General features: G+C 49.3%; 1 protein-coding gene across 1 annotated transcript in view; it reads right to left on the reverse strand.

Annotated features, from left to right (window-relative positions):
* LOC147103264 (synaptotagmin-like protein 1) overlaps positions 1 to 23486 on the reverse strand; it is a 59639-nt gene that overhangs the window by 23545 nt on the left and 12608 nt on the right. Inside the window, exons 4-7 of the mRNA XM_085962717.1 lie at positions 17733 to 17901; positions 17072 to 17138; positions 2193 to 2229; positions 452 to 519 (exon numbers count right to left, since the gene is read on the reverse strand). Of these exons, the coding sequence (XP_085818843.1) occupies positions 452 to 519; positions 2193 to 2229; positions 17072 to 17138; positions 17733 to 17901 (341 nt within the window). The remainder of the gene's footprint in view (positions 1 to 451; positions 520 to 2192; positions 2230 to 17071; positions 17139 to 17732; positions 17902 to 23486) is intronic.

Genomic DNA, 23486 nt, shown 5'->3' on the forward strand with positions numbered 1-23486 from the left:
CACCAACTGTATTGATTTCTTTGTGGGTTCAATGACGAGACATTTATGAAAGAAGATGAGTTTTAATCTAAAGTCGGTTCAACTCTTTATACAGCTTTACAGGAGACACGATGCTTGTGATGCATCTAGAACGAAACTGAAACTAAAACTGACTGCCTTGCTTCTCTCGGTCACATGCCCTCTGCTGGTCAGGCACAAGCAATCAATACATGCAAACATGCTATTAAGGCATCATAATCGAACAGGCAAATACCATCTCTATTTGCTGATATCATTACACCAGCAACACCCTGGCCAGTGTCACTGAATCCCTCTCAACATCACTGGACTATTGGTCGGTTACTCTCCAATCCAACTATCCAGGCCAGAACTAAGCGAATCCAGTGGGTGATAAATAGTTCAGTTTGTGTGACATGTGTGCAAGGGCTGAGAGCTGTGTTGTGCCCCATACCTGCACTGTAATAACGGGCACCGATGGGCTTCCCTCTTCAGTCCTCAACAAGTCATCATCCATGGCAACTGGAGCACAAACTAGAGGTTAAAAATCAATCAACATTATCATAAAATATAAATCGAACTGACCAGACAGTATAAATCTGACTCTCTATTGGCTTAAGGAATCAGAGAGTGGGACGAGGATTGGAGAATGGGGCGAGGGATCGGCAGTGTGTGTAAAGACCCTTACTTTGCCTCCCCTGTACAGGCAAGTTGAAGTCTGCCTGCCTGACACCTGAATCTGTCATCCCGCCGACTGTGCGGATTTGCATCAAGTGTCGGTCCGAGGACAGTCTGAAATCGGAGAAAGTCTCAATGTTGGCCCTGCACCTGCAGCAGTTCCGCCCCCCACTCAACACACAGGGCCCGGAAGACCAGCCCCCCAGAGGGCCCTGGGCCCCCTCCCTTCCCCCCACAAGGCCCTGGGCCCCCCCTCCCTTCCCCCCACAAGGCCCTGGACACCCCCTCCCTTCTCTCCACAAGGCCCTGGACACCCCCTCCCTTCCCCCCACAAGGCCCTGGGCCCCCCCTCCCTTCTCTCCACAAGGCCCTGGACACCCCCTCCCTTCCCCCCACAAGGCCCTGGGCCCCCCTCCCATCCCCCCACAAGGCCCTGGGCACCCCCTCCCTTCCCCCCACAAGGCCCTGGGCACCCCCTCCCTTCCCCCCACAAGGCCCTGGGCCCCCCCTCCCTTCTCTCCACAAGGCCCTGGGCCCCCCCGCCCTTCCCCCCACAAGGCCCTGGACACCCCCTCCCGTCCCCCGACAAGGCCCTGGACACCCCCTCCCTTCCCCCCAGAGGGCCCTGGACCCCCTCCCTTCCCCCCACAAGGCCCTGGACCCCCCCTCCCTTCCCCCCACAAGGCCCTGGGCCCCCCTCCCTTCCCCCCACAAGGCCCTGGGCCCCCCTCCCATCCCCCCACAAGGCCCTGGGCACCCCGTCCCTTCCCCCCACAAGGCCCTGGGCCCCCCTCCCTTCCCCCCACAAGGCCCTGGACACCCCCTCCCCCTTCCCCCCAGAGGGCCCTGGACCCCCTCCCTTCCCCCCACAAGGCCCTGGACACCCCCTCCCTTCCCCCCACAAGGCCCTGGACACCCCCTCCCCCCCCTCCCTTCCCCCCACAAGGCCCTGGGCCCCCCCTCCCTTCCCCCCAGCGGGCCCTGGGCCCCCCCCTTCCTTCCCCCCAAAGGGCCCTGGACCCCCCCTCCCTTCCCCCCACAAGGCCCTGGACACCCCCTCCCTTCCCCCCAGAGGGCCCTGGACCCCCTCCCTTCCCCCCAGAGGGCCCTGGACCCCCTCCCTTCCCCCCACAAAGGCCCTGGACCCCCCCTCCCTTCCCCCCACAAGGCCCTGGGCCCCCCTCCCTTCCCCCCACAAGGCCCTGGACACCCCCTCCCTTCCCCCCACAAGGCCCTAGGCCCCCCCTCCCTTCCCCCAAGGCCTGGGCCCCCCCTCCCTTCTCTCCACAAGGCCTGGGACCCCACCCCTTGCAGCAAGGTAAAGAGTTTACAAGAGAAGCAAAAATATTTGCTTTATCAGAAAAGTCAAACCACACACCGACCCTTCAACTCCAGCCTGCAATCCTCAAAGCTAACCTTCAACCCCGACCCCCCAACTACAACCCTCACCTCCGCGCACAACCCTTGTCCTGACCTCTGCCCCCGACCCTCGACCCCGCCCGAGCCCCCGACCCTACCTTTTGATTCAGGGGCCATGTTGTCATTTCTCTGGGTCTAAAAGAGAAAATCTAAATATTAGACAGGAAAAGATCAACAGCAGTTTGGGAGAAACTTTAACGAGCTTTAGTTAAAAGTTGCATAATGAATTCTTTTCTCAGATGTTATGTCCCAAATACAAAGCAAGAATATAATCCACCCTCTCCTGTACACGCTGGGAAATATTCACCCCATCACTTCAACACAGACACACAGGAGCCACACGAGATCCAAGAAACAAATATTCATTGAACTTTCTTCACTCACTCAAGATTTCCATCCCCTACAGAATTCTGATTTGCGTTCAGTTTGTAGGTTAGATTTACCTCCCATGAATCACTGCACCCACCATTTTACTAACCTGAGCCTTAATTGTGGCCTTGCTGTGCAGTGTCTCTCTCAGAGAGACTAAGGGGAGAGGGGTGAGGGGGAGACTTGGGGTAGAAGGGGGAGGAGAAAGGGTGACACTTGGTTAATCAGAGACAGTCAGCATGGATTTGTAAAGGGCAAGTTGCGTTTAACTATTTTTATTGAATTTTAAATTGCAGTATATGTAGATAAGGGGATGCAGTGCAAACTGTATACGTTGATTTTTCAGGAGATGTTTGAAAAGGTGCCACGCAAGAGACTCATTACAAAAATGAAAGCACTTTAAAGTATAAAGGGAAGGTAGCTGCGTGGATAGAGGGATGTCCGAGGGCAGAAAGCAGAGTCAGGATAACTGTGTGTTTTCGGGTTGGCAGAATGTGAGTACTGGTGTGGTTAGGGATCGACAAAAGAGGAATGAAATTGAAGTTTGCTGATGATACCAGAGTGCAGGGTGAATTGAGGAGGAATCAGGAGATTACAGGAACACAGACTGGTTTGGAGAGTGATCAGATTGGTGCAATGCAGAGAAACGGGATGACCTCATTCTTCTTCACATTGAACTCCATCTGCCACAGTTTTGCTTACTCATTTAATCTATCAATGTCCCTTTGCAATTTTCTGCTCCCATCTACACTATTTACATTACATACATAGAATTACATACAATATACAGCACTGAAACAGGCCATTCGGCCCGACTAGTCTGTGCTGGTGTTTATACTCCACACCAGTCTCCTCCTGTTCCATCTACCTCATCTCAGCCTTTCAGCATATCTTTCTATTCCCCTTGCTCTCATGTGCTCGTCTAGTTTCCTTTTGAAACCATCTAAACTATTTGCCTCAACCATTTTCTGTGGTAGCGAGTTCCACATTCTAATCACTCTTTGAGTAAAGAAATTTCTCCTCATTTCCCTTTTGGATTTCAGAATCACAGATCACAGAAACCCCTCAGTGCAGATAGAGGCCATTTCGGCCCATCGAGCCTGCACCGACACATATCCCACCCGATCCCCGTAACCCCTACACCAACACATATCCCACTCTATCCCTGTAACCCCACGTATTTAATCCCCCTAACACTAAGGGTCAATTTATCATAGCCAATCAACCTAACCCGCACATCTTTGGACTGTGGGAGGAAACCGGAGCACCCGGAGGAAACCCACGCAAACATGGGGAGAATGTGCAAACTCCACACATGGTGTGGAGATGCCGGAGTTGGACTGGGGTGGACAAATGTAAGAAGTCACACGACACCAGGTTATAGTCCAACAGCTTTATTTGAAATCACAAGCTTTCGGAGCGCTGCTCCTTCTTCAGGTGAAGTGGAGAAATGCATAAAGACACAGCTTATATAGTCAGAGAATCATGTCAGATGTTTACAGGTAACCTTTCCAACTGCCATTTATCACACCTCGGCAGAGAGATAATCACAGCAGTCAAAGGTGGCCTTCGAGACACACGACAACGCAAAATCGTCGAGCAGAAACTGATAGCCAAGTTCCGCACCCATGAGGATGGCCTTAACCGAGATCTTGGGTTCATGTCACGCTACATGTAACCCCACCTGATGCAGGGTCATCCAGACTCGAGTCAACATTGGCTTGTTCTCTCTACACAGATGCGGTCGGACCTGCTGTGATTTCCAGCCAAAAAAAATGTTTTTTGTCTTTTTTTTGTTTTTCATACAGACCCCAGCATCTGCAATAGTTGACCCCTTGTGACCCCACCTCATTGTTCTTTGATGTAATGTTTCCCTGACTGACCTGTTTGGACACCATTCACACCTTTGACTGCTGTGATTATCTCTCTGCCGAGGTGTGATAAATGGCAGTTGGAAAGGTTACCTGTAAACATCTGACATGATTCTCTGACTATATAAGCTGTGTCTTTATGCATTTCTCCACTTCACCTGAAGAAGGAGCAGCGCTCCGAAAGCTTGTGATTTCAAATAAAGCTGTTGGACTATAACCTGGTGTCATGTGACTTCTTACAAACTCCACACAGACAGTCACCCGAGGCCAGATTCGAACCTGGGTCCCTGGCGCTGTGAGGCAACAGTGCTAACCACTATGCCACCGTGCTGCCATTTATTAGTAACTGTCTTGTATTCATGGCCCCTAGTTTTGGATTCTTCCACAAGTGGAAACATTCTCTCCACATCTACCATGTCCAACACATTCATAATTTTAAAGACCTCTATCAGATCTCCTCCAAATCTTCTTTTTTTGAAAGCCCCAACTTGTTGAATATTTCCCGATAGCTGTAATCTCTCAGTTCTGGTACCATCCTTGTAAATCTTTTTTGAACTTTCTCCAATGCTTCTATGTCCGTTTTATAGTATGGAGACCAGAACTGTGCACAGTACTCCAAGTGCGACCTGATCAGGATCCTATACAAGTTTAATATAACTTCACTACTTTTGACTTCTATACCCCTAAAAATAAATCCCAGTGCTTTGTCAGCATTTTTAATGACTTTGCTGACCTGCGATGCTGCTTTTAATGATTTGTTCACCTGTATCCAGAGATCCCTTTGCTCTTCTACCCCATTCAGTTTCTTATTTTCTAAGATGTAGGTGATGTTTCTGTTTTTCCTACCAAAGTGCATCACCTCACATTTATCTATGTTAAAGTTAATTTGCCACCTAACTGCCCAGTCTGCAAGTTTTCTAATGTCTTCTTATATTATGTTGCATTCTTCCTCAGTGTTAGCTATACCCCCAGTTTGGTATCATTTGCAAATTTTGATAGAGTTACTTATTCCTAAATCCAGATCACTAATGTAAATTACCCTTATCTACTCTTTCCATTACCTCTTCAAAGAATTCTATCAGGTTAGTTAAGCATAACTTAGCCTTTCAGAATCCGTGCTGACTATTATATTTTCTGTATCTAGATGCTCTTTATCGTAAGAAAACTACTAGGCACTTGGTCTAAGCGTTAAACAAAGCTTTAATCAACTGATTTTCAACATGGAGATCTAGTTGTGTTCTTCACTAGCTCCTGTTAAAGAATGTACTGAGCAAGCTGGGCCCATGCCCGAGTATTTATACTCTCCCTGGACAGCGCCACCAGCAGGCCGCCCAGTATTATTTCATAAGTCATTTCCACATGAATGACAAGATCCATGTCACTCTTCTGTCACTTCTTTTAGTATAAACTCCAGTATCTTTCCTATCATGGACGTTAAGCAGAGTGATCTATAGTTCCCAGATTTTGTTCTATCTCCCTTTTTGTATATAGGAACAACATTAGCTGTCTGCCAGTCCTCTTGCGCTACCCCCCTTTTCTATGGAACTTCTGTATATATAAACTAGTCCCTCTGCTATCTCCTCTCTACTTACCTTGAGTATGCGTTGGTGCATACCATCCGGACCTGGGGTTTTATCTTTTAGTTTGTCAATTATTTTCTCCCTTTCTATCCCAACTGTATTAATATCCTTTTTAAGCTCATCCTCTCGTGAAGTGTCTATTTTGTTATCTTCTTTACTAAAAACTGAGGCGAAGTCGTTATTCAATACTTCTTCCATCTCTCTGTCATTACCTGTGAGTTTATCTTGCGCATCCTTTAGTGCTCCTATTCCTACCTTAATTAACATGTCTATAGAACACTTTAGTTTTTTTTATATATTCCTTGATAATTTGATTTTGTAATTTCTTTTTGCCATCCTGATGGTTTTTTTAAAAAACTTCTCTCTAAGTTCTTTGTATTCCCTTTTGTTCGCCTTTCTTTTAGTATCTAAATACTTCTTATATGTATTTTTCTTTAGTTTCAATTTTCCCTTTAATTCTTTATTCAACTACGGTGCCCCATAATTAGCTTGCTTGTTTTTGACTTTCAGTGGAATACATTTCTCTTGCACTTTATTGATTACCCTTCTAAAGATTTCCCACTGTTTTTCTGTCTTTGTTGTTCAAGATTTTCTCCCAGTTTACATTCTTTAGTTCCACCCTAATTTCCTTATAATTTTCTCTTTTCCAATCTATTAACTTAGTCTTAGTCCTACTTCTCCCACTCTCGATCCTAATCTTGAACCTTACTATGTTGTGATCACTACTACTAAGATGCTCTCCTACTCTTACTTCTATCTGTTCTGGTTCATTACCCATTACCAGATCCAGCAGTGAATCTTTCCTTGTTAGACTTCATACGTACTGAGTGAGAAAGGAGTCCTGTATACACTGTCAAAACTCAATTCCCCTTTCTCCTTTCGCTATTTCTTCCTGCCAGTTTATTTGGAGGTAGATGAAACCTTCCATGATTATTATTCTATGCCTGCTACTCACCTCGTAGATTTGCCTACATATTTTTTCCACCGATTCCCTTCCACTATTTGGTGGTCTATTGTATACCCCTATTAGGGTGAAGGATCCCTTCTTATCTTTTAACACAATCCATATGGATTCTGTACCTATCTTACTGCTAGTTATTTTCTTTTTTTCTACTCCACTCTCCCCCCTCTGATCCCCTTCCTCTCCCCACCCCGATCCTGTCTCTCCCCCCTCCGATCTCCTCTCTCTCTCTCTCCCCTCCGATCTCCTCTCTCTCCGCCGATCTCCTCTCTCTCTCCTCCCTGATCTCCCCTCTCTCTCCCGATCTCCCCTCTCTCTCCCCCGATCTCCCCTCTCTCCCCCGATCTCCCCTCTCTCTGCCCCTCCGATCTCCTCTCTCTCTCCGCCCATCCGATCTCCTCTCTCTCTCCGCCCATCTGATCTCCTCTCTCTCTCTCCGCCCATCCGATCTCCTCTCTCTCTCTCCGCCCATCCGATCTCCCCCGATCTCCCCCCCGATATCCTCTCTCTCTGCCCCTCCGATCTCCTCTCTCTCTCCGCCCATCCGATCTCCTCTCTCTCTCTCCGCCCATCCGATCTCCTCTCTCTCTCTCTCCGCCCATCCGATCTCCCCCGATCTCCCCTCTCTCTCCCCCGATATCCTCTCTCTCTGCCCCTCCGATCTCCTCTCTCTCTCTCCGCCCATCCGATCTCCTCTCTCTCTCCCCCCCGACCTCCTCTCTCTCCCCCGACCTCCTCTCTCTCTCCCCCGACCTCCCCTCTCCCCCCTGACCTCCTCTCTCTCTCCCCCCCCCGACCTCCTCTCTCTCTCCCCCCGACCTCCTCTCTCTCCCCCCGACCTCCTCTCTCTCTCCCCCCCCGACCTCCTCTCTCTCTCCCCCGACCTCCTCTCTCTCTCTCTCTCCCCCCGACCTCCTCTCTCTCTCCCCCCGACCTCCTCTCTCTCTCTCCCCCCGACCTCCTCTCTCTCTCTCCCCCCGACCTCCTCTCTCTCTCTCCCCCCCGACCTCCTCTCTCTCTCTCTCTCTCTCCCCCCGACCTCCTCTCTCTCTCTCTCCCCCCGACCTCCTCTCTCTCTCCCAATGACCTCTCTCTCTTCCCCCGACCTCCTCTCTCTCTCCCAATGACCTCCTCTCTCTCTCTCCCCCCGACCTCCTCTCTCTCTCCCCCCCCGACCTCCTCTCTCTCCCCCCCCGACCTCCTCTCTCTCCCCCCCCGACCTCCTCTCTCTCCCCCCCCGACCTCCTCTCTCTCCCCCCCCGACCTCCTCTCTCTCCCCCCCCGACCTCCTCTCTCTCCCCCCCCGACCTCCTCTCTCTCCCCCCCCGACCTCCTCTCTCTCTCTCCCCCCGACCTCCTCTCTCTCTCTCTCTCCCAATGACCTCCTCTCTCTCTCCCCCCGACCTCCTCTCTCTCTCCCCCCGACCTCCTCTCTCTCTCTCCCCCCGACCTCCTCTCTCTCTCTCCCCCCGACCTCCTCTCTCTCTCTCCCCCCAACCTCCTCTCTTCCCCCGACCTCCTCTCTCCCCCCGACCTCCTCTCTCTTCCCCAGACCTCCTCTCTCCCCCGACCTCCTCTCTCTCCCCCCCCGACCTCCTCTCTCTCTTCCCCCGACCTCCTCTCTCTCTCTCTCTCCGCCCATCCGTTCTCCTCTCTCTCTCCCCCGACCTCCTCTCTCTCTCTCTCTCCGCCCATCCGATCTCCTCTCTCTCCGCCCATCCGATCTCCTCTCTCTCTCTCCGCCCATCCGATCTCCTCTCTCTCTCCCCGACCTCCTCTCTCTCTTCCCCCCGACCTCCTCTCTCTTTCCCTGACCTCCTCTCTCTTCCCCCCCGATCTCCCCTCTCTCTCCCCCGATCTCCCCTCTCTCTCCCCCGACCTCCTCTCTCTCCCCCCCCCCGACCTCCTCTCTCTCTCTCCCCCCCCGACCTCCTCTCTCTCTCTCCCCCCCCCGACCTCCTCTCTCTCTCTCACAGAAACATAGAAACATAGAAGATTGGAGCAGGAGTAGGCCATTCGTCCCTTCGAGCCTGCTCCGCCATTCAATGAGATCATGGCTGATCATCCAAATTCAGTACCCTGTCCCTGCCTTCTCCCCATATCCCTTTAGCCTCAAGAAATATATCCAACTCCTTTTTGAATATATTTAATGAACTGGCCTCCACCGCCCTCTGTGGTAGAGAATTCCACAGGTTCACCACTCTCTGGGTGAAGAAGTTCCTCCTCATTTCAGTCCTAAATGGCTTACCCCTTATCCTTAGACTATGACCCCTGGTTCTGGACTCCCCGGCCATCCGAAACATCCTTCCTGCATCAAGTCTGTCCAGACCGGACAGAATTTTATAGGTTTCGATGAGATCCCCTCTCAATCTTCTAAACTCCAGTGAGTATAAGCCCAATCGACACAATCCCTCCTCATACGTCATTCCTGCCATCCCAGGTATCAGTCTGGTGAATCTTCGCTGCACTCCCTCCATGGCAAGAACGTCCTTCCTCAGGTAAGGTGACCAAAACTGCACACAATACTCAAGGTGCGGTCTCACCAAGGCCCTGTACAACTGTAGCAAGACATCCTTGTTCCTGTACTCGAACCCTCTTGCTACGAAGGCCAGCATACCATTTGCCTTCTTAACCGCCTGCTGCACCTGCATGCTTACCTTCAGCGACTGGTGCACAATAACACCCAGGTCTCTTTGCACTTCCCCTTCTCCCAATCTATTGCCATTCAAATAATAATCTGCCTTCCTGTTTTTGCCACCAAAGTGGATAACCTCACATTTATCCACATTATAGTGCATTTGCCATGTTTCTGCCCAATCACCCAACCTGTCCAAATCGTACTGGAGTTTCACGACATCCTCCTCACAGCTCACCCTCCCACCCAGCTTTGTCTCCCCCCGACCTTTTCTCTCTCTCTCCCCCCGATCTCCTCTCTCTCTCTCCCCCCGATCTCCTCTCTCTCTCTCCCCCCGATCTCCTCTCTCTCTCTCCCCCCGATCTCCTCTCTCTCTCTCCCCCCGATCTCCTCTCTCTCTCTCCCCCCGATCTCCTCTCTCTCTCTCCCCCCGATCTCCTCTCTCTCTCTCCCCCCGATCTCTCTCTCTCTCCCCCCGATCTCCTCTCTCTCTCTCCCCCCGATCTCCTCTCTCTCTCTCCCCCCGATCTCCTCTCTCTCTCTCCCTCCCCCCGATCTCCTCTCTCTCTCTCCCTCCCCCCGATCTCCTCTCTCTCTCTCCCCCCGATCTCCTCTCTCTCTCTCCCCCCGATCTCCTCTCTCTCTCTCCCCCCGATCTCCTCTCTCTCTCTCCCCCCGATCTCCTCTCTCTCTCCCCCCGATCTCCTCTCTCTCTCCCCCCGATCTCCTCTCTCTCTCTCCCCCCGATCTCCTCTCTCTCTCTCCCCCCGATCTCCTCTCTCTCTCTCCCCCCGATCTCCTCTCTCTCTCTCCCCCCGATCTCCTCTCTCTCTCTCCCCCCGATCTCCTCTCTCTCTCTCCCCCCGATCTCCTCTCTCTCTCTCCCCCCGATCTCCTCTCTCTCTCTCCCCCCGATCTCCTCTCTCTCTCTCCCCCCGATCTCCTCTCTCTCTCTCTCCCCCCGATCTCCTCTCTCTCTCTCCCCCCGATCTCCTCTCTCTCTCTCCCCCCGATCTCCTCTCTCTCTCTCCCCCCGATCTCCTCTCTCTCTCTCCCCCCGATCTCCTCTCTCTCTCTCTCCCCCCGATCTCCTCTCTCGCTCCCCCCGATCTCCTCTCTCTCTCCCCCCGATCTCCTCTCTCTCTCCCCCCGATCTCCTCTCTCTCTCCCCCCGATCTCCTCTCTCTCTCCCCCCGATCTCCTCTCTCTCTCCCCCCGATCTCCTCTCTCTCTCCCCCCGATCTCCTCTCTCTCTCCCCCCGATCTCCTCTCTCTCTCCCCCCGATCTCCTCTCTCTCTCCCCCCGATCTCCTCTCTCTCTCCCCCCGATCTCCTCTCTCTCTCTCTCCCCCAACCTCCTCCGATCCCTCTCCTTCCGCAACCCCCACCCGCCACCAAACCAATCCCGACCTTCTCCGTGCGGAGCCGAGGAAAGCGTGGTGGTACAGGCCGCAACCGCCACACTGTTTGGTACTGCGCATGCGCGACTGGATCAAGTGCACATGTGCGGTACCAAACGGGCGTGCATGCGCAGGGAGAGTCAAAAATGCATTGCAAATAATCACTCTGCTCGAATATGTACCTTATAGAAACACCCAAGTTACAACTAGTCAGCCAACAGCCAGCCATAATAAACACCTAATCAGGTATGCACTTACAGCTGATTGACTGTTTACTTTAAAACTGCAAGTCAGTGGCAGTTAAATTTTAAAGTAAGAAAAGTATGTTAAATTTCAGCACAAATACAAAAGCAAAATACTGCAGAGGCTGGAAATCTACTAAAAGCCCACTGACTCCCACAGCTACCTTGATTACACTTCCTCCCACCCCGCTTCCTGTAAGGACTCTATTCCATTCTCCCAGTTTCTCCGTCTCCATTGCATCTGTTCTGACGATGCCATCTTCCATGCCAGTGCTTCTGATATGTCTTCCTTTTTCCTCAACCAAGGATTCCCCTCCACCGTGGTTGATAGGGCCCTCGACCGTGTCCATCCCATTTCCCACACTTCTGCAATAGGGTTCCCCTTGTCCTCACCTTCCACCCTACCAGCCTCCACATTCAACAGATCATCCTCCGCCATTTCCGCCAGCTCCCCTTTCAGCATTCCGAAGGGACCATTCTCTCCGCGACACCTTGGTCCACTCTTCCAATCACCCCCCAACATCCACTCCTCATCCCACGGCATCTTCCCATGCAAGCGCAGGAGATGCAACCCCTTCCCTTTTACCTCCTCCCTTCCCACTGTCCAGGGCCCCAAACACTCCTTCCAGGTGAAACAGAGATTTACTTGTACTTCTTGCAATCTAGTATACTGTATTCGCTGCTCACGATGCGGTCTCCTCTACATTGGGGAGACCAAACGCAGATTGGGTGACTGCTTTGCGGAACACCTCCGTTCAGTCCGCAAGTGTGACCCTGAGCTACCGGTCGCCTGTCATTTTAATTCTCTGCCCAAATCCCACTCTGACCTCTCCATCCTCGGCCTCTTACACTGTTCTAATGAAGCTCACGGAAGCTCAAGGAACAGCACCTCATCTTTCAATTTACAGCCTTCCGGACTCATTGAGTTCAACAATTCCAGATCATAACTACTGCTCCCATTTTTTCGGCAGTAGCTGCTGGAAATGATTCTGCTTTTGTCATTTTCAGCTCCTTTAGACCCATCTTTTGTTTCTTTTATTGTCCTATTACCATTCCATCCTTGCACCTCCATCCCTTTGTCATTTAATCTCTCCTGCCTTCCACCCTGTCACAGACCTTCCCTTTTGTTCTTTCCTCCCCTCCCCTTTCCCTGCCTCTGTACTCGCTTGAAACCTGTTACATCTCTAACTTTTTCCAGTTCTGATGACATCACATTAACTCTGTTTCTCTCTCCACAGATGCTGCCTGAGCTGCTGAGTGTTTCCAACATCTTCTGTTTTCATTTTATGTTAAATTTCAGGTTGATAACAACACACAGAGAAAAATTCAGTATCGCCCAATTTGGGGCGCAATTATCGGCCGGGCGCAAAGATTAGCGCCTGGTGCTAATTATCACCTCCGACTGAAAACTTGGTTTTTATCGCCCCTGGAGGTGATTGGAGCGCTAAATGAGGCGCTTCACACCTGTCTTAAGGTGCAAAGGCCGAGGAGTGAGGCGCTACCTCAGAGCGCTGGCGAAGCTCATGTGATGTCAGTTAGCAATGGAACACAGACACACTGGCGCCAGCCAGTTCTTAAAGGGGAGGATCGATCTTGCTCTCCATCCACACCCTGCTCATTGCAGCCTTGAATCTCGGCCTGGAGAGACCTGTACATCAAATCTGCTGGAAAGAACAATGGAGAGGCCCAGGGAAAGAGCTCAGAGTGCAGCCCCCACAGTCTCTTCTAAATCGATACAAGGAAGTGCATATCAAAATAAACCTGCAAAGTGCTGCTCAGTACCCAAAACTCCTTCACACAGTGTTGAATCTCTCCAGAAGTCTCTCTCTCTCTCTCAGAATGTGTGGTGCAAAAATGTCACCAACAAAAAAAGGCAAGAAGCGGTCGCCTTTAAATAGCGCTCCCCCAGTTCCTTCCTGACTGCAAAACGCTCCCCTCAACCTGTCGTTGCTAGCGGAAGGCGGTAAGGCAGGGGGCGCCACTCAATAGCCGGTCCGGGGTGCTACCGGGGCGTTGCACACTCGACTGACGTCACGATCTGCCGGTGCAGGAGATCGTGGCGGTAGTGTTTAGCGCCGCCGCAAAATATCTAGTTAATTTCGCGAGTGGTGCAAACATCGCCACGCACGGGCGCTAGTTGTTTTGCACCCCATTAGCGCCCTCTTAAGGCGCTAACAGGAGGCGCAAACCAACTGAATTTCCCCCCACTGTCTGTACTATTTACCCACTACCTGCCACTCTCACCAAATTCCCATTGCCACTCCATTTAGTAGATTCTCCCAGCTCTGTGCCAGACAGGTCTGCAGAAACTGGCCCTCCTGCTGCTCTCCTGACATTCGCAGCAGGATTATGTCAGAAGGGCCATGGATTTTTGTCCCCTTTGAGATAATTTAAAGTGTAAATGTATAGAAAGAATATAAAAGAATCAGGATTAATGAAGACATGGTACCTAAGTGGTCTAATTTTAAAGAGGGTGCATAAACAGAGAGACCTGGGGGTGTTCGTACACAAATCTTTGAAGGTGGCAGGACAAGTTGAGAAAGCTGTTTAAAAAAAAGCATATGGGATCCTTGGCTTTATTAATAGAAGAATAGAGTAAAAAAAGAAAGGAAACTATGCTGAACCTTTATAAAACACTGGTTAGGCCTCAGCTGGAGTATTGTGTTTAATTCTGGGATCACCCTTTAGGAAGGATGTCAAGGCCTTAGCGAGGGTGCAGAGGAGATTTACTAGAATGGTACTGGGGATGAGGGACATCAGTTATCTGGAGAGACTGGAGAAGCTGGGATTGTTCTCCTTAGATCAGAGAAAGTTACGAGGAGATTTGATAGAGGTGTGCCAAATATTGAACAGTTTTGATAGAGTAAATAAGGAGAAATTGTTTCCAGTGGCAGAAGGGTCAGTAACTAGAGGACACAGATTTAAGCTGATTGGTTCCAGGGATGGGGGATCTTAGCTACAAAGACAGGTTGGAGAAGCTGGATTTGTTTTCATTAAGAGCAAAGGAGGTTGAGGGGTGATTTGATAGAGGTGTACAAGATTATGATGGGTTTGGATAGGCTAGACGGGGAAAGGCTGTTCCCACTAGTTGATGGTACAAGGACTAGGGGACACCGATTTACGGTTTTAGGCAAGAGATACAGGGGGGACGTGAGGAAAAACTTTTTTACACAGCGAGTGGTGAGGACCTGGAACTCGCTGCCGATGGAAGTGGTGGAAGCGGAGAGACTCAATGTTTTCAAGGGGAGACTGGATAGGCACTTGAGGGAAATAAACTTGCAGGGCCACGGGGATAGAGCGGGGGAATGGGACTGACTGGATTGCTCGACAGAGAGCCGACACAGACTCGATGGGCCGAATGGCCTCCTTCTGTGCCGTGCCCGGACGGCAGTTGCTTTTTAATGAGGGGAAGGACCTAAGAGGGCGCTAACGGGGCGCAAAACAACTAGTGCCTGGGCGCGGCGCCGCTAACGCCTCCCGCGAAATTCAGCGGGAGGTTAGCGGTGGCGGTAACCATTAGCGCCTCGTGGTGCTGCGCTGCTGGCGATGACATCATCGCCATGCACAATGCCCTGCTCACGCCCTGGCCGCGATCTTCAGTAGTGCCCCCTGACTTATCGCCAGATGCTATGTCCGACGGGGTCAGGGGGCTTACCTGTGGCTGGGGTGGCGCTAATTAAAGGGAAGGTGCCGGGTGGCCATTTTTGTTGTTGGCCGCCTGCCAGCACCTGCCCGCTTTGCCGTATCCGGCTTTCTGAGCAGCCCCCCCCGCGGAGTGCCGGCTGCGCTCCGTGAGCCCGGTACTTCTCTTGAGTGCCGGGCTCTTTTGCCAGCACTCCGATCCCTGGTGGCCCAGCTGGGCCCCGGGTTGCGCCGCGCTAGGCCCCTCCCCTTTAATAATAAGAGGAAGGCCTGCAGTACCGCGCACGACGTGCCGCAGCGCCACGATATTCACTCACAGCGCCCCAAGAGGGAGGCGGGGCGATTCCAGTTCTGGGCACAAAAGGCATTATCTAGACACAAAAGGCATGAAGGGCTATGGGGAGAGAGTGGGAATATGTTATTGAGATGGAGGATCAGCCATGATCATACTGAATGGCGGAGCAGGCTCGAAGGGCCGAATGGCCTACTCCTGCTCCTATTTTTCTATGTTTCTATGTTTCTACCGATGAATTTCGGGCGCTGGGGTGCTAACTTTTTCGGGGTGCTACTTGAAGTTAGCGCCCCAACGGGGGCGTAACCCAATTTTTCCCCCTATGACTCTAAGTGACATGAGAAAACATTTTTTTTTTTTTTTTTTTTTTTTTATAAACACAGCAAGTTGTTCTGATCTGGAATGTGCTGCCTGAAATGGTGGTGGAAGCAGATTCAATAGTAACATTCAAAAGGGAATTGGATAAATATTTGAAGGGGAAAAAATTACAAGGAAATGGTGAAAGAGCAGGGAGTGGAGAGCTCTTTCAAAGAGTCTGCACAGGCACAATGGGCCAATTCTGTGCTGTATCATTCTATGATTCTATGGGTCCAGTTGAAGAACTAGCAGCAGTTCTGGCACAATGGGCCGAATGGGCCAATTCTGTGCTGTAATTTCTATGATTTTAGGGGTGATAGGAGGGCCTGGCTTTGTGCAGAACAGGATGTGGTGGAGGCGGCATTTAGGGTGGAGGGTGGGATGGGGCGAGGCGGGGTTGGAGGCGAGGGCGAGGCGGGGTTGGAGGCGAGGGCGAGGCGGGGTTGGAGGCGAGGGCGAGGCGGGGTTGGAGGCGAGGGCGAGGCGGGGTTGGAGGCGAGGGCGAGGCGGGGTTGGAGGCGAGGGCGAGGCGGGGTTGGAGGCGAGGGCGAGGCGGGGTTGGAGGCGAGGGCGAGGCGGGGTTGGAGGCGAGGGTGAGGCGGGGTTGGAGGCGAGGGCGAGGCGGGGTTGGAGGCGAGGGTGAGTTGGCGGCGAGGGTGTGGATGTGAGGGGGAGGGAGAGGGGGCGGAGGAGGGGGATTTCGGTAGGTTGGGCAGGAGGACTTTGGAGAAGTCAGGTCTGCAGGTGATACAGGCATAAATAATCGGATTATAAGAGCTTGCATTTTGCAGCACAGAATGAGCCATTGGCCCATCGTGCCTGTGCTCTCTCAGGAAGAAGTATCCACTCAATCCCTTTCCCAGACCCTTTAAAATGTTTCTTCACTTTCCTTTCTCCAATCTCTCCTCAACTCAAGCCTCCCAACCCTGGTAGCATCTTAGTGACTCGAATCTGAACCCTCTCCACAGCCTCGACATCCTTCCTAAATTAGGGTACTGGAAAGTGGATACAATGGGCCAGGAATTTAGGAACATAAGGAGGCCATTGAGCCCTTCAAGCCTGTCCTGCCATTCAATGAGATCATGGCTGATCTGTGGCCTAACTCCATATACCCGCCTTTGCCCCATATCCCTTAATTCATTTGGTTAACAGAAATCAATCAATCTCAGGTTTAAAATTAACAACTGACCCAACATCAACTGCCGTTTGCGGAAGAGAGTTCCAAACTTCTACCACCCATTGTGTGGAAAAGTGTTTCCTAATTTCACTCTTGAAAAGGCCTGGCTCTAATTTTTAGGCTGTAGTCCTAGATTCCCCAACCAGTGGAAATAGTTTCTTTCTATCTGCCCTATCTGTTCCCCTTGATATCTTGAAAACTTTGATCAAATTACCCCTTACTAATTTCCTGGGAACACAACCCTAGTTTATGTAATTTCTGCAGCGATGTGGGAGGGGAACCTCTATGTCCCACATGGTCACTGCTGACCCCAGTTCATTTGAGGAGGTCAGCTCCTGATCATTATCCAATTACAATGTATCTGCAAATAAAATAACACCACACTGCAACCTTTAACCAGTTTGAGACACAAACATATCAGAAATTAGTTTTAACCACTTCATTGACTGACCTGGGTATTGGTGTGTAATGTTACTGTTTCCAGTTCTGATGTCATATTGCTTTTGTTGTCAACCGAACTGTAAAATGTAGATACATGGTCGTTAATGCAGATAACTTCACTCCAGTATCACACCCGCACTGCACCGCCATCCACTAATCACGCTCGGTACTTAATGAGACCTGATGCAAACTCACATTTATCCCGAATTCTTATCCATTTCCCAGTTACTAGCTGGATTGCCTGCCATCTTTAGTTTTACTGGTAATGTTACATTTGAATAATAGATTCACAGCCTTGTATAGTCTCTGTACTCTCAGTGCTTAACATTTTAAGTTTCCATTTTAAACAAATTATTGCCTGATGCAGTCACACAGACCAGGACGTCATGTCGATCTAACAGCCCCGATAACTCCAAGTTTGTTTTTCTTCCGTGTCCCTGATTCAGACTGAGTCACTTGCAATTCTGACACCCGGTAACATTTGTTATTAAATTCAGCTGGTAACAAAATAGAATAGACTGAACTTCAAAACACTTCCAAGTCAGAAGGAAGAGTTACGGGAGTCTTGTACCTGACCAGGGATACAAAGTTACACCAACATTGATACACTTGGATACAGGAGACGGGACACACAGATCACAGCTTTGAGGTATTTTGGATTCTTTCTGTACCTCTTGTGAATTTCTGACTGTTCACAATCTGCCTCATCCATTGCTGCAGTCCCCGGTTCAGGACTAACTGTGTCTCCATTAGTTGCAGCACAGTTCACATTCTCTTGCTGCTCTGGATCCTGGTCATTAATTTTCTCATCATTAATTGTTACTATTTTCTGTCTTTCACCTGTAAACAAACACAAAAATAGTACTTTTACAACAAGCAAATTGAAAATTCAATCTAAACGCTGACTCTTTCAGATCTACCCCAATTGACAGCATCTTTTGCAGTACGATTTAAGGAGCTGTATAGTGAGGCTTGGTTCCGTTCAGGTTCCATGACAGTCACTTATATGGCAGTTTTAGAAGTGTGTCCTGTACGTGAGAGAGAGTCTGGAGAGCAGTCCAAAAATGCTCATTTCAAACATTCCATTTACTGCACCTTCCATCTTCTTTGAGTAGAAACCATGATACACAACATACAGACTGCAGTGAGCTAAGCAACTAGTATAATGGTCACCCCTTGCAACTTAGATATCACCGTCTTGTTCTTTTTGTTAAATAACTATGGTCTGCACAAATAAATTCAGACCAGAAATAACATATTTACACAGTACATGAAGGGACCTTTGCTCATCACCAACTTACATTTATATTGAGCCTTTAACACAGTAAAATGTCCCAAGGCTTCACAGGAGTGTTATCAGACAAAATTTGACATCAAGCCACAAAAGAAGATATTAGGACAGGTTTTAAGGAGCGTCTTAAAGGAGGAGCGAGAAGTAGAGATTTTAGGGAGGGAATTCCAGAGCTTAGGGCCTCGGCAGCTGAAGGCACGGCCGCCAATGGTGGAGCGATTAAATTCGGGGATGCACAAGAGGCCAGAATTGGAGGAGCGCAGAGATTTCAGAAGGTTGTAGGGCTAGATACAGATAGGGAGGAACAAGGCTGTGGAGGAATTTGAAAACAAGGATGAGAATTTTAAATTTGATGCATTGCCGGACCAGGAGACAATGTAGGTCAGTGAGCACAGGGGTGATGGGTGAACGGGACTTGCTGCGAGTTAGGATACGGGGAGCAGAGTTTTGGATGAATTCAAGTTTATGGCGGGTGGCATATGGGAGGCCGGCCAGGAGAGCGATGGAATAGTCAAGTCTCGAGGTAACCGAGGCATGGGTGAGGGTTTCAGCAGCAGATGAGCTGAGGCAGTACATACAATCATAGATTGATACTGCACAGAAGGAGGCCATTTGGCCCATCGTGCCTGTGCTGGCTCTTCAGAAGAGCTGCCCAATTAGTCCCACTCCCCTGCTCTTTCCCCATTGCCCTGTAATTTTTTGCCCTTCTCAATTCTCTTTTAAAGTTACTATTGAATCTGCTTTCACAACCCTTTCAGGCAGTGTAATCCAGATCACAACAACTCGCTGTGTAAAAAAATGTTTCCTCATGTAGCCTCTGGTTCTTTTGCCAATCACCTTAAATCTGTATCCTCTGGTTACCGATCCTTCTGCCACTGGAAACAGTTTTTGAACACCTCTGTCAAATCTCCTCTTAACCTTCCCTGTTCCAAGGAGAACAAGCTCAGCTTTTCCAGTCTCTCCACATAACTGACATCCTTCATCTCTGGTACCATTCTAGTAAATCTCTTCCACACTCTCACTAAGGCCTTGATATCCTTCCTAAAGTGTGGTCCCAGAATTGAACACGATGCTCCAGCTGAGGCCTAACCAGGGTTTAATAAAGGTTCAGCATAACTTCCTTGCTTTTGTACTCTATGCTTCTATTAATAAAGCCAAGGATCCCGTATGCTTTTTTAACAGCCTTCTCAACTTGTCCTGCCACCTTCAAAGATTTGTGTACATACACCCCCAGGTCTCTCTGTTCCTGTACTTCCTTTAAAATTGTACCATTAAATTCTATGTAATTCCTACCAAAATGTATCATGTCACGGTGTTACACATCTGCCACATGTCTGCCTTTTTCACCAGTCTGTCTATGTCCTCCTGAAGTCTGTCTGTTACTATCATCCTCATTGTTTCCTACATTTCTGAGTAATGCATGAATGGCCCGCTACTCACCCCCAACACAGTGAGTACATGAAGGGCCCTTTACTCACCCTCCAACACAGTGAATACATGAAGGGCCCTTTACTCACCCTCCAACACAGTCAGTACATGAATGGCCCTTTACTCACCCTCCAACACAGTGAATACATGAATGGCCCTTTACTCACCCTCCAACACAGTGAATACATGAAGGGCCCTTTACTCACCCTCCAACACAGTGAATACATGAAGGGCCCTTTACTCACCCTCCAACAGAGTGAATACATGAAGGGCCCTTTACTCACCCTGCAACACAGTGAGTACATGAAGGGCCCTTTACTCACCCTCCAACAGAGTGAATACATGAAGGGCCCTTTACTCACCTCCAACAGAGTGAATACATGAAGGGCCCTTTACTCACCCCGCAACACAGTGAATACGTGAAGGGCCCTTTACTCACCTCCAACAGAGTGAGTACATGAAGGGCCCTTTACTCACCCCGCAACACAGTGAATACATGAAGGGCCCTTTACTCACCCTCCAACAGAGTGAATACATGAAGGGCCCTTTACTCACCCCCCAACACAGTGAGTACATGAAGGGCCCTTTACTCACCCTCCAACACAGTGAATACATGAATGGCCCTTTACTCACCCCCCAACACAGTGAGTACATGAAGGGCCCTTTACTCACCTCCAACACAGTGAATACATGAAGGGCCCTTTACTCACCCTCCAACACAGTGAGTACATGAAGGGCCCTTTACTCACCCCCCAACACAGTGAGTACATGAAGGGCCCTTTACTCACCCTCCAACACAGTGAATACATGAATGGCCCTTTACTCACCCCCCAACACAGTGAGTACATGAAGGGCCCTTTACTCACCTCCAACACAGTGAATACATGAAGGGCCCTTTACTCACCCTCCAACACAGTGAGTACATGAAGGGCCCTTTACTCACCTCCAACACAGTGAATACATGAATGGCCCTTTACTCACCCCCCAACACAGTGAATACATGAAGGGCCCTTTACTCACCCCCCAACACAGTGAGTACATGAAGGGCCCTTTACTCACCCTCCAACAGAGTGAATACATGAAGGGCCCTTTACTCACCCTCCAACACAGTGAATACATGAAGGGCCCTTTACTCACCCTCCAACACAGTGAGTACATGAAGGGCCCTTTACTCACCCTCCAACACAGTGAATACATGAAGGGCCCTTTACTCACCCTCCAACACAGTGAGTACATGAAGGGCCCTTTACTCACCGTCCAACACAGTCAGTACATGAATGGCCCTTTACTCACCCTCCAACACAGTGAATACATGAAGGGCCCTTTACTCACCCCCAACACAGTGAATACATGAATGGCCCTTTACTCACCCCCAACACAGTCAGTACATGAATGGCCCTTTACTCACCCTCCAACACAGTGAATACATGAAGGGCCCTTTACTCACCCCCAACACAGTGAATACATGAATGGCCCTTTACTCACCCCCAACACAGTGAATACATGAATGGCCCTTTACTCACCCCCAACACAGTGAATACATGAATGGCCCTTTACTCACCCCCAACACAGTCAGTACATGAAGGGCCCTTTACTCACCCTCCAACACAGTGAATACATGAAGGGTCCTTTACTCACCCTCCAACACAGTGAGTACATGAAGGGCCCTTTACTCACAATAGCATTTTGGGTTTCACCACTGATGACCTGTATGAGAATTTGTTTTAAATTATGTGATGCTTTAATGAGTAGATTTAGTTTTTAATGGGTTAATTCCTGAAGCCAGTAGACATTGAATTGAAATAACAACAGAAAATGCTGGAAAAACTCAGCAGGCCAGGCAACATCCGTGGAGAGAAATTAGAATCGACGTTTCGGGTGCACCCTTTTTCAAAACATTGAATTGAGACTGTCCCCACAGCAATTCTGAATGTTAATTAGGAAACAATGGGAATTGCTGAGTACAATCCCAAGCATTTAAACCAATTTGTGATAGGACTGTTTCAGTAAGTGTCAGCTGTGGTTCAGTGGTAGCACTCTCGCCTCCGAGTCAGAAGGTCGTGAGTTTAAGTCCCTCTCCAGAGACTTGAACACATAATCCAGGCTGACATTCCCAGTGCAGTACTGAGGGAACGCTGCACTGTCGGATATGCCATCTTTCGGATGAAACGCTAAACTGAGGCCCTGTCTGCCCGGAGGTAGATTTAAAAGATCCCACTATTCGGAGAAGAGCAGGGGAGTCCTGGCCAATAATTATCTCTCAACCAACACCTAAAACAAATTATCTGGTCATTATCATATTGCCATTTCTTAAACAGTGGTATAACATTTGCAACCCTCCAGTCTTGCAGCACTGCTCCTGTATCCAATGAGAATTGTTACAGTGTGACCAATGCCTCTGCTATTTATACTCTGCTTCTTTCAGCAACCTCGGATGCATTCTGTCTGGACCAGTCGACATACCAACTTGCAGTAATGCTAATCTTTTTAGTACGTCTTCTCTATCTATTACTATCCTGTCCATAACTTTCCTCTCCTCTTTTATTGTAACCTTCACACCATCCGCTTCCTTTGTGAAGACAGATGCAAAGTACTCATTTAATACTTTTCCATGTCCTCTGCCTCTACTTGAAGATTTCAGTTTGGGACCTTAATGGGCCCAACTTTTCCCCCAGCTAACCTCTTGCACTTTATATGTTTATAAAATGTTTAAGGGTTCAATTTAATGTTGCCCCCGATCTTTTCTTGTAACTTCTCTTTGCCTCCCGTATTAACCTTTTCAATTCTGTCCTGTACTTTCCATAATCTTCCTGGTTATTAACTGAATCTTGCTCCTGGCATTTGTCATAAGTCTCCTTTTTCTGTTTTATTTTAACTTTTATTTCCATTGTCATCCAGGGCACATTAGCTTTGGATACTCTGCCTTTTCCCTTCAAAGGGATATGCCTAGTTTGTACCTGAACTATCTCTTCCCTGAATGCCTTCCTTTGCTCTGTTATTGCTTTACCCTGAAATCACCTTTTCCTGTCTACCTTTGCTAGGTCCCTTCTTAAATCGTTGAAATTAGCACTTCTCCAGTTGAGCATTTTTATCTTAGCTATTTTCTGGTCTCTTTCCATAATTACTCTAAACCGAATTATGTTGTGGTCACTGTTAGCTGGATGATCTCCTACTATAACATACGCCACTTGCCCGACCTCATTTCCCAGAACCAAATCCAACACTGCTTCCTTCCTTGTCGGACTGCAAACATATTGATCGAGAAAGTTCTGTACATATCAGAAATTCCTCTCCTCCCCTACCCTTAGCACTAGGATTTCCCGGTCTATATTAGGATAATTAAAGTCTCCTAATATTACTACTCTATTTTTGTAACACACGCGTTGAAATTTGCCAACAAATTTGCTCATCTATCTCCTTCTCGCTGTTTGGAACTCTATTAAAAAAACCTCCCAGCTCTAACCGCTCCCCCTCTATTCCTCAACTCCAGCTAAATAGATTCAGTCCTAGAACCATCGAGTCTATCTTTTCTATTTAGAACTGTATCATCCTTAATCAATACTGCCACACCCCCTCTTTTTCCTTCTTTATCATTCCTGAATACTTGGTAACTAGAAATATTAAGAACCCATGTTTGAGCCATGTCTCTGTTAATGCAACCACGTCATTATCCCATGTGGCAATTTGTGCCTGCAGCTCACCAACC

This window comes from Somniosus microcephalus, chromosome 20 (genome assembly GCF_052327205.1).
Source record: "Somniosus microcephalus isolate GS21.2 chromosome 20, FLI_Smic_1.0, whole genome shotgun sequence".
Lineage (NCBI taxonomy): Eukaryota > Metazoa > Chordata > Chondrichthyes > Squaliformes > Somniosidae > Somniosus > Somniosus microcephalus.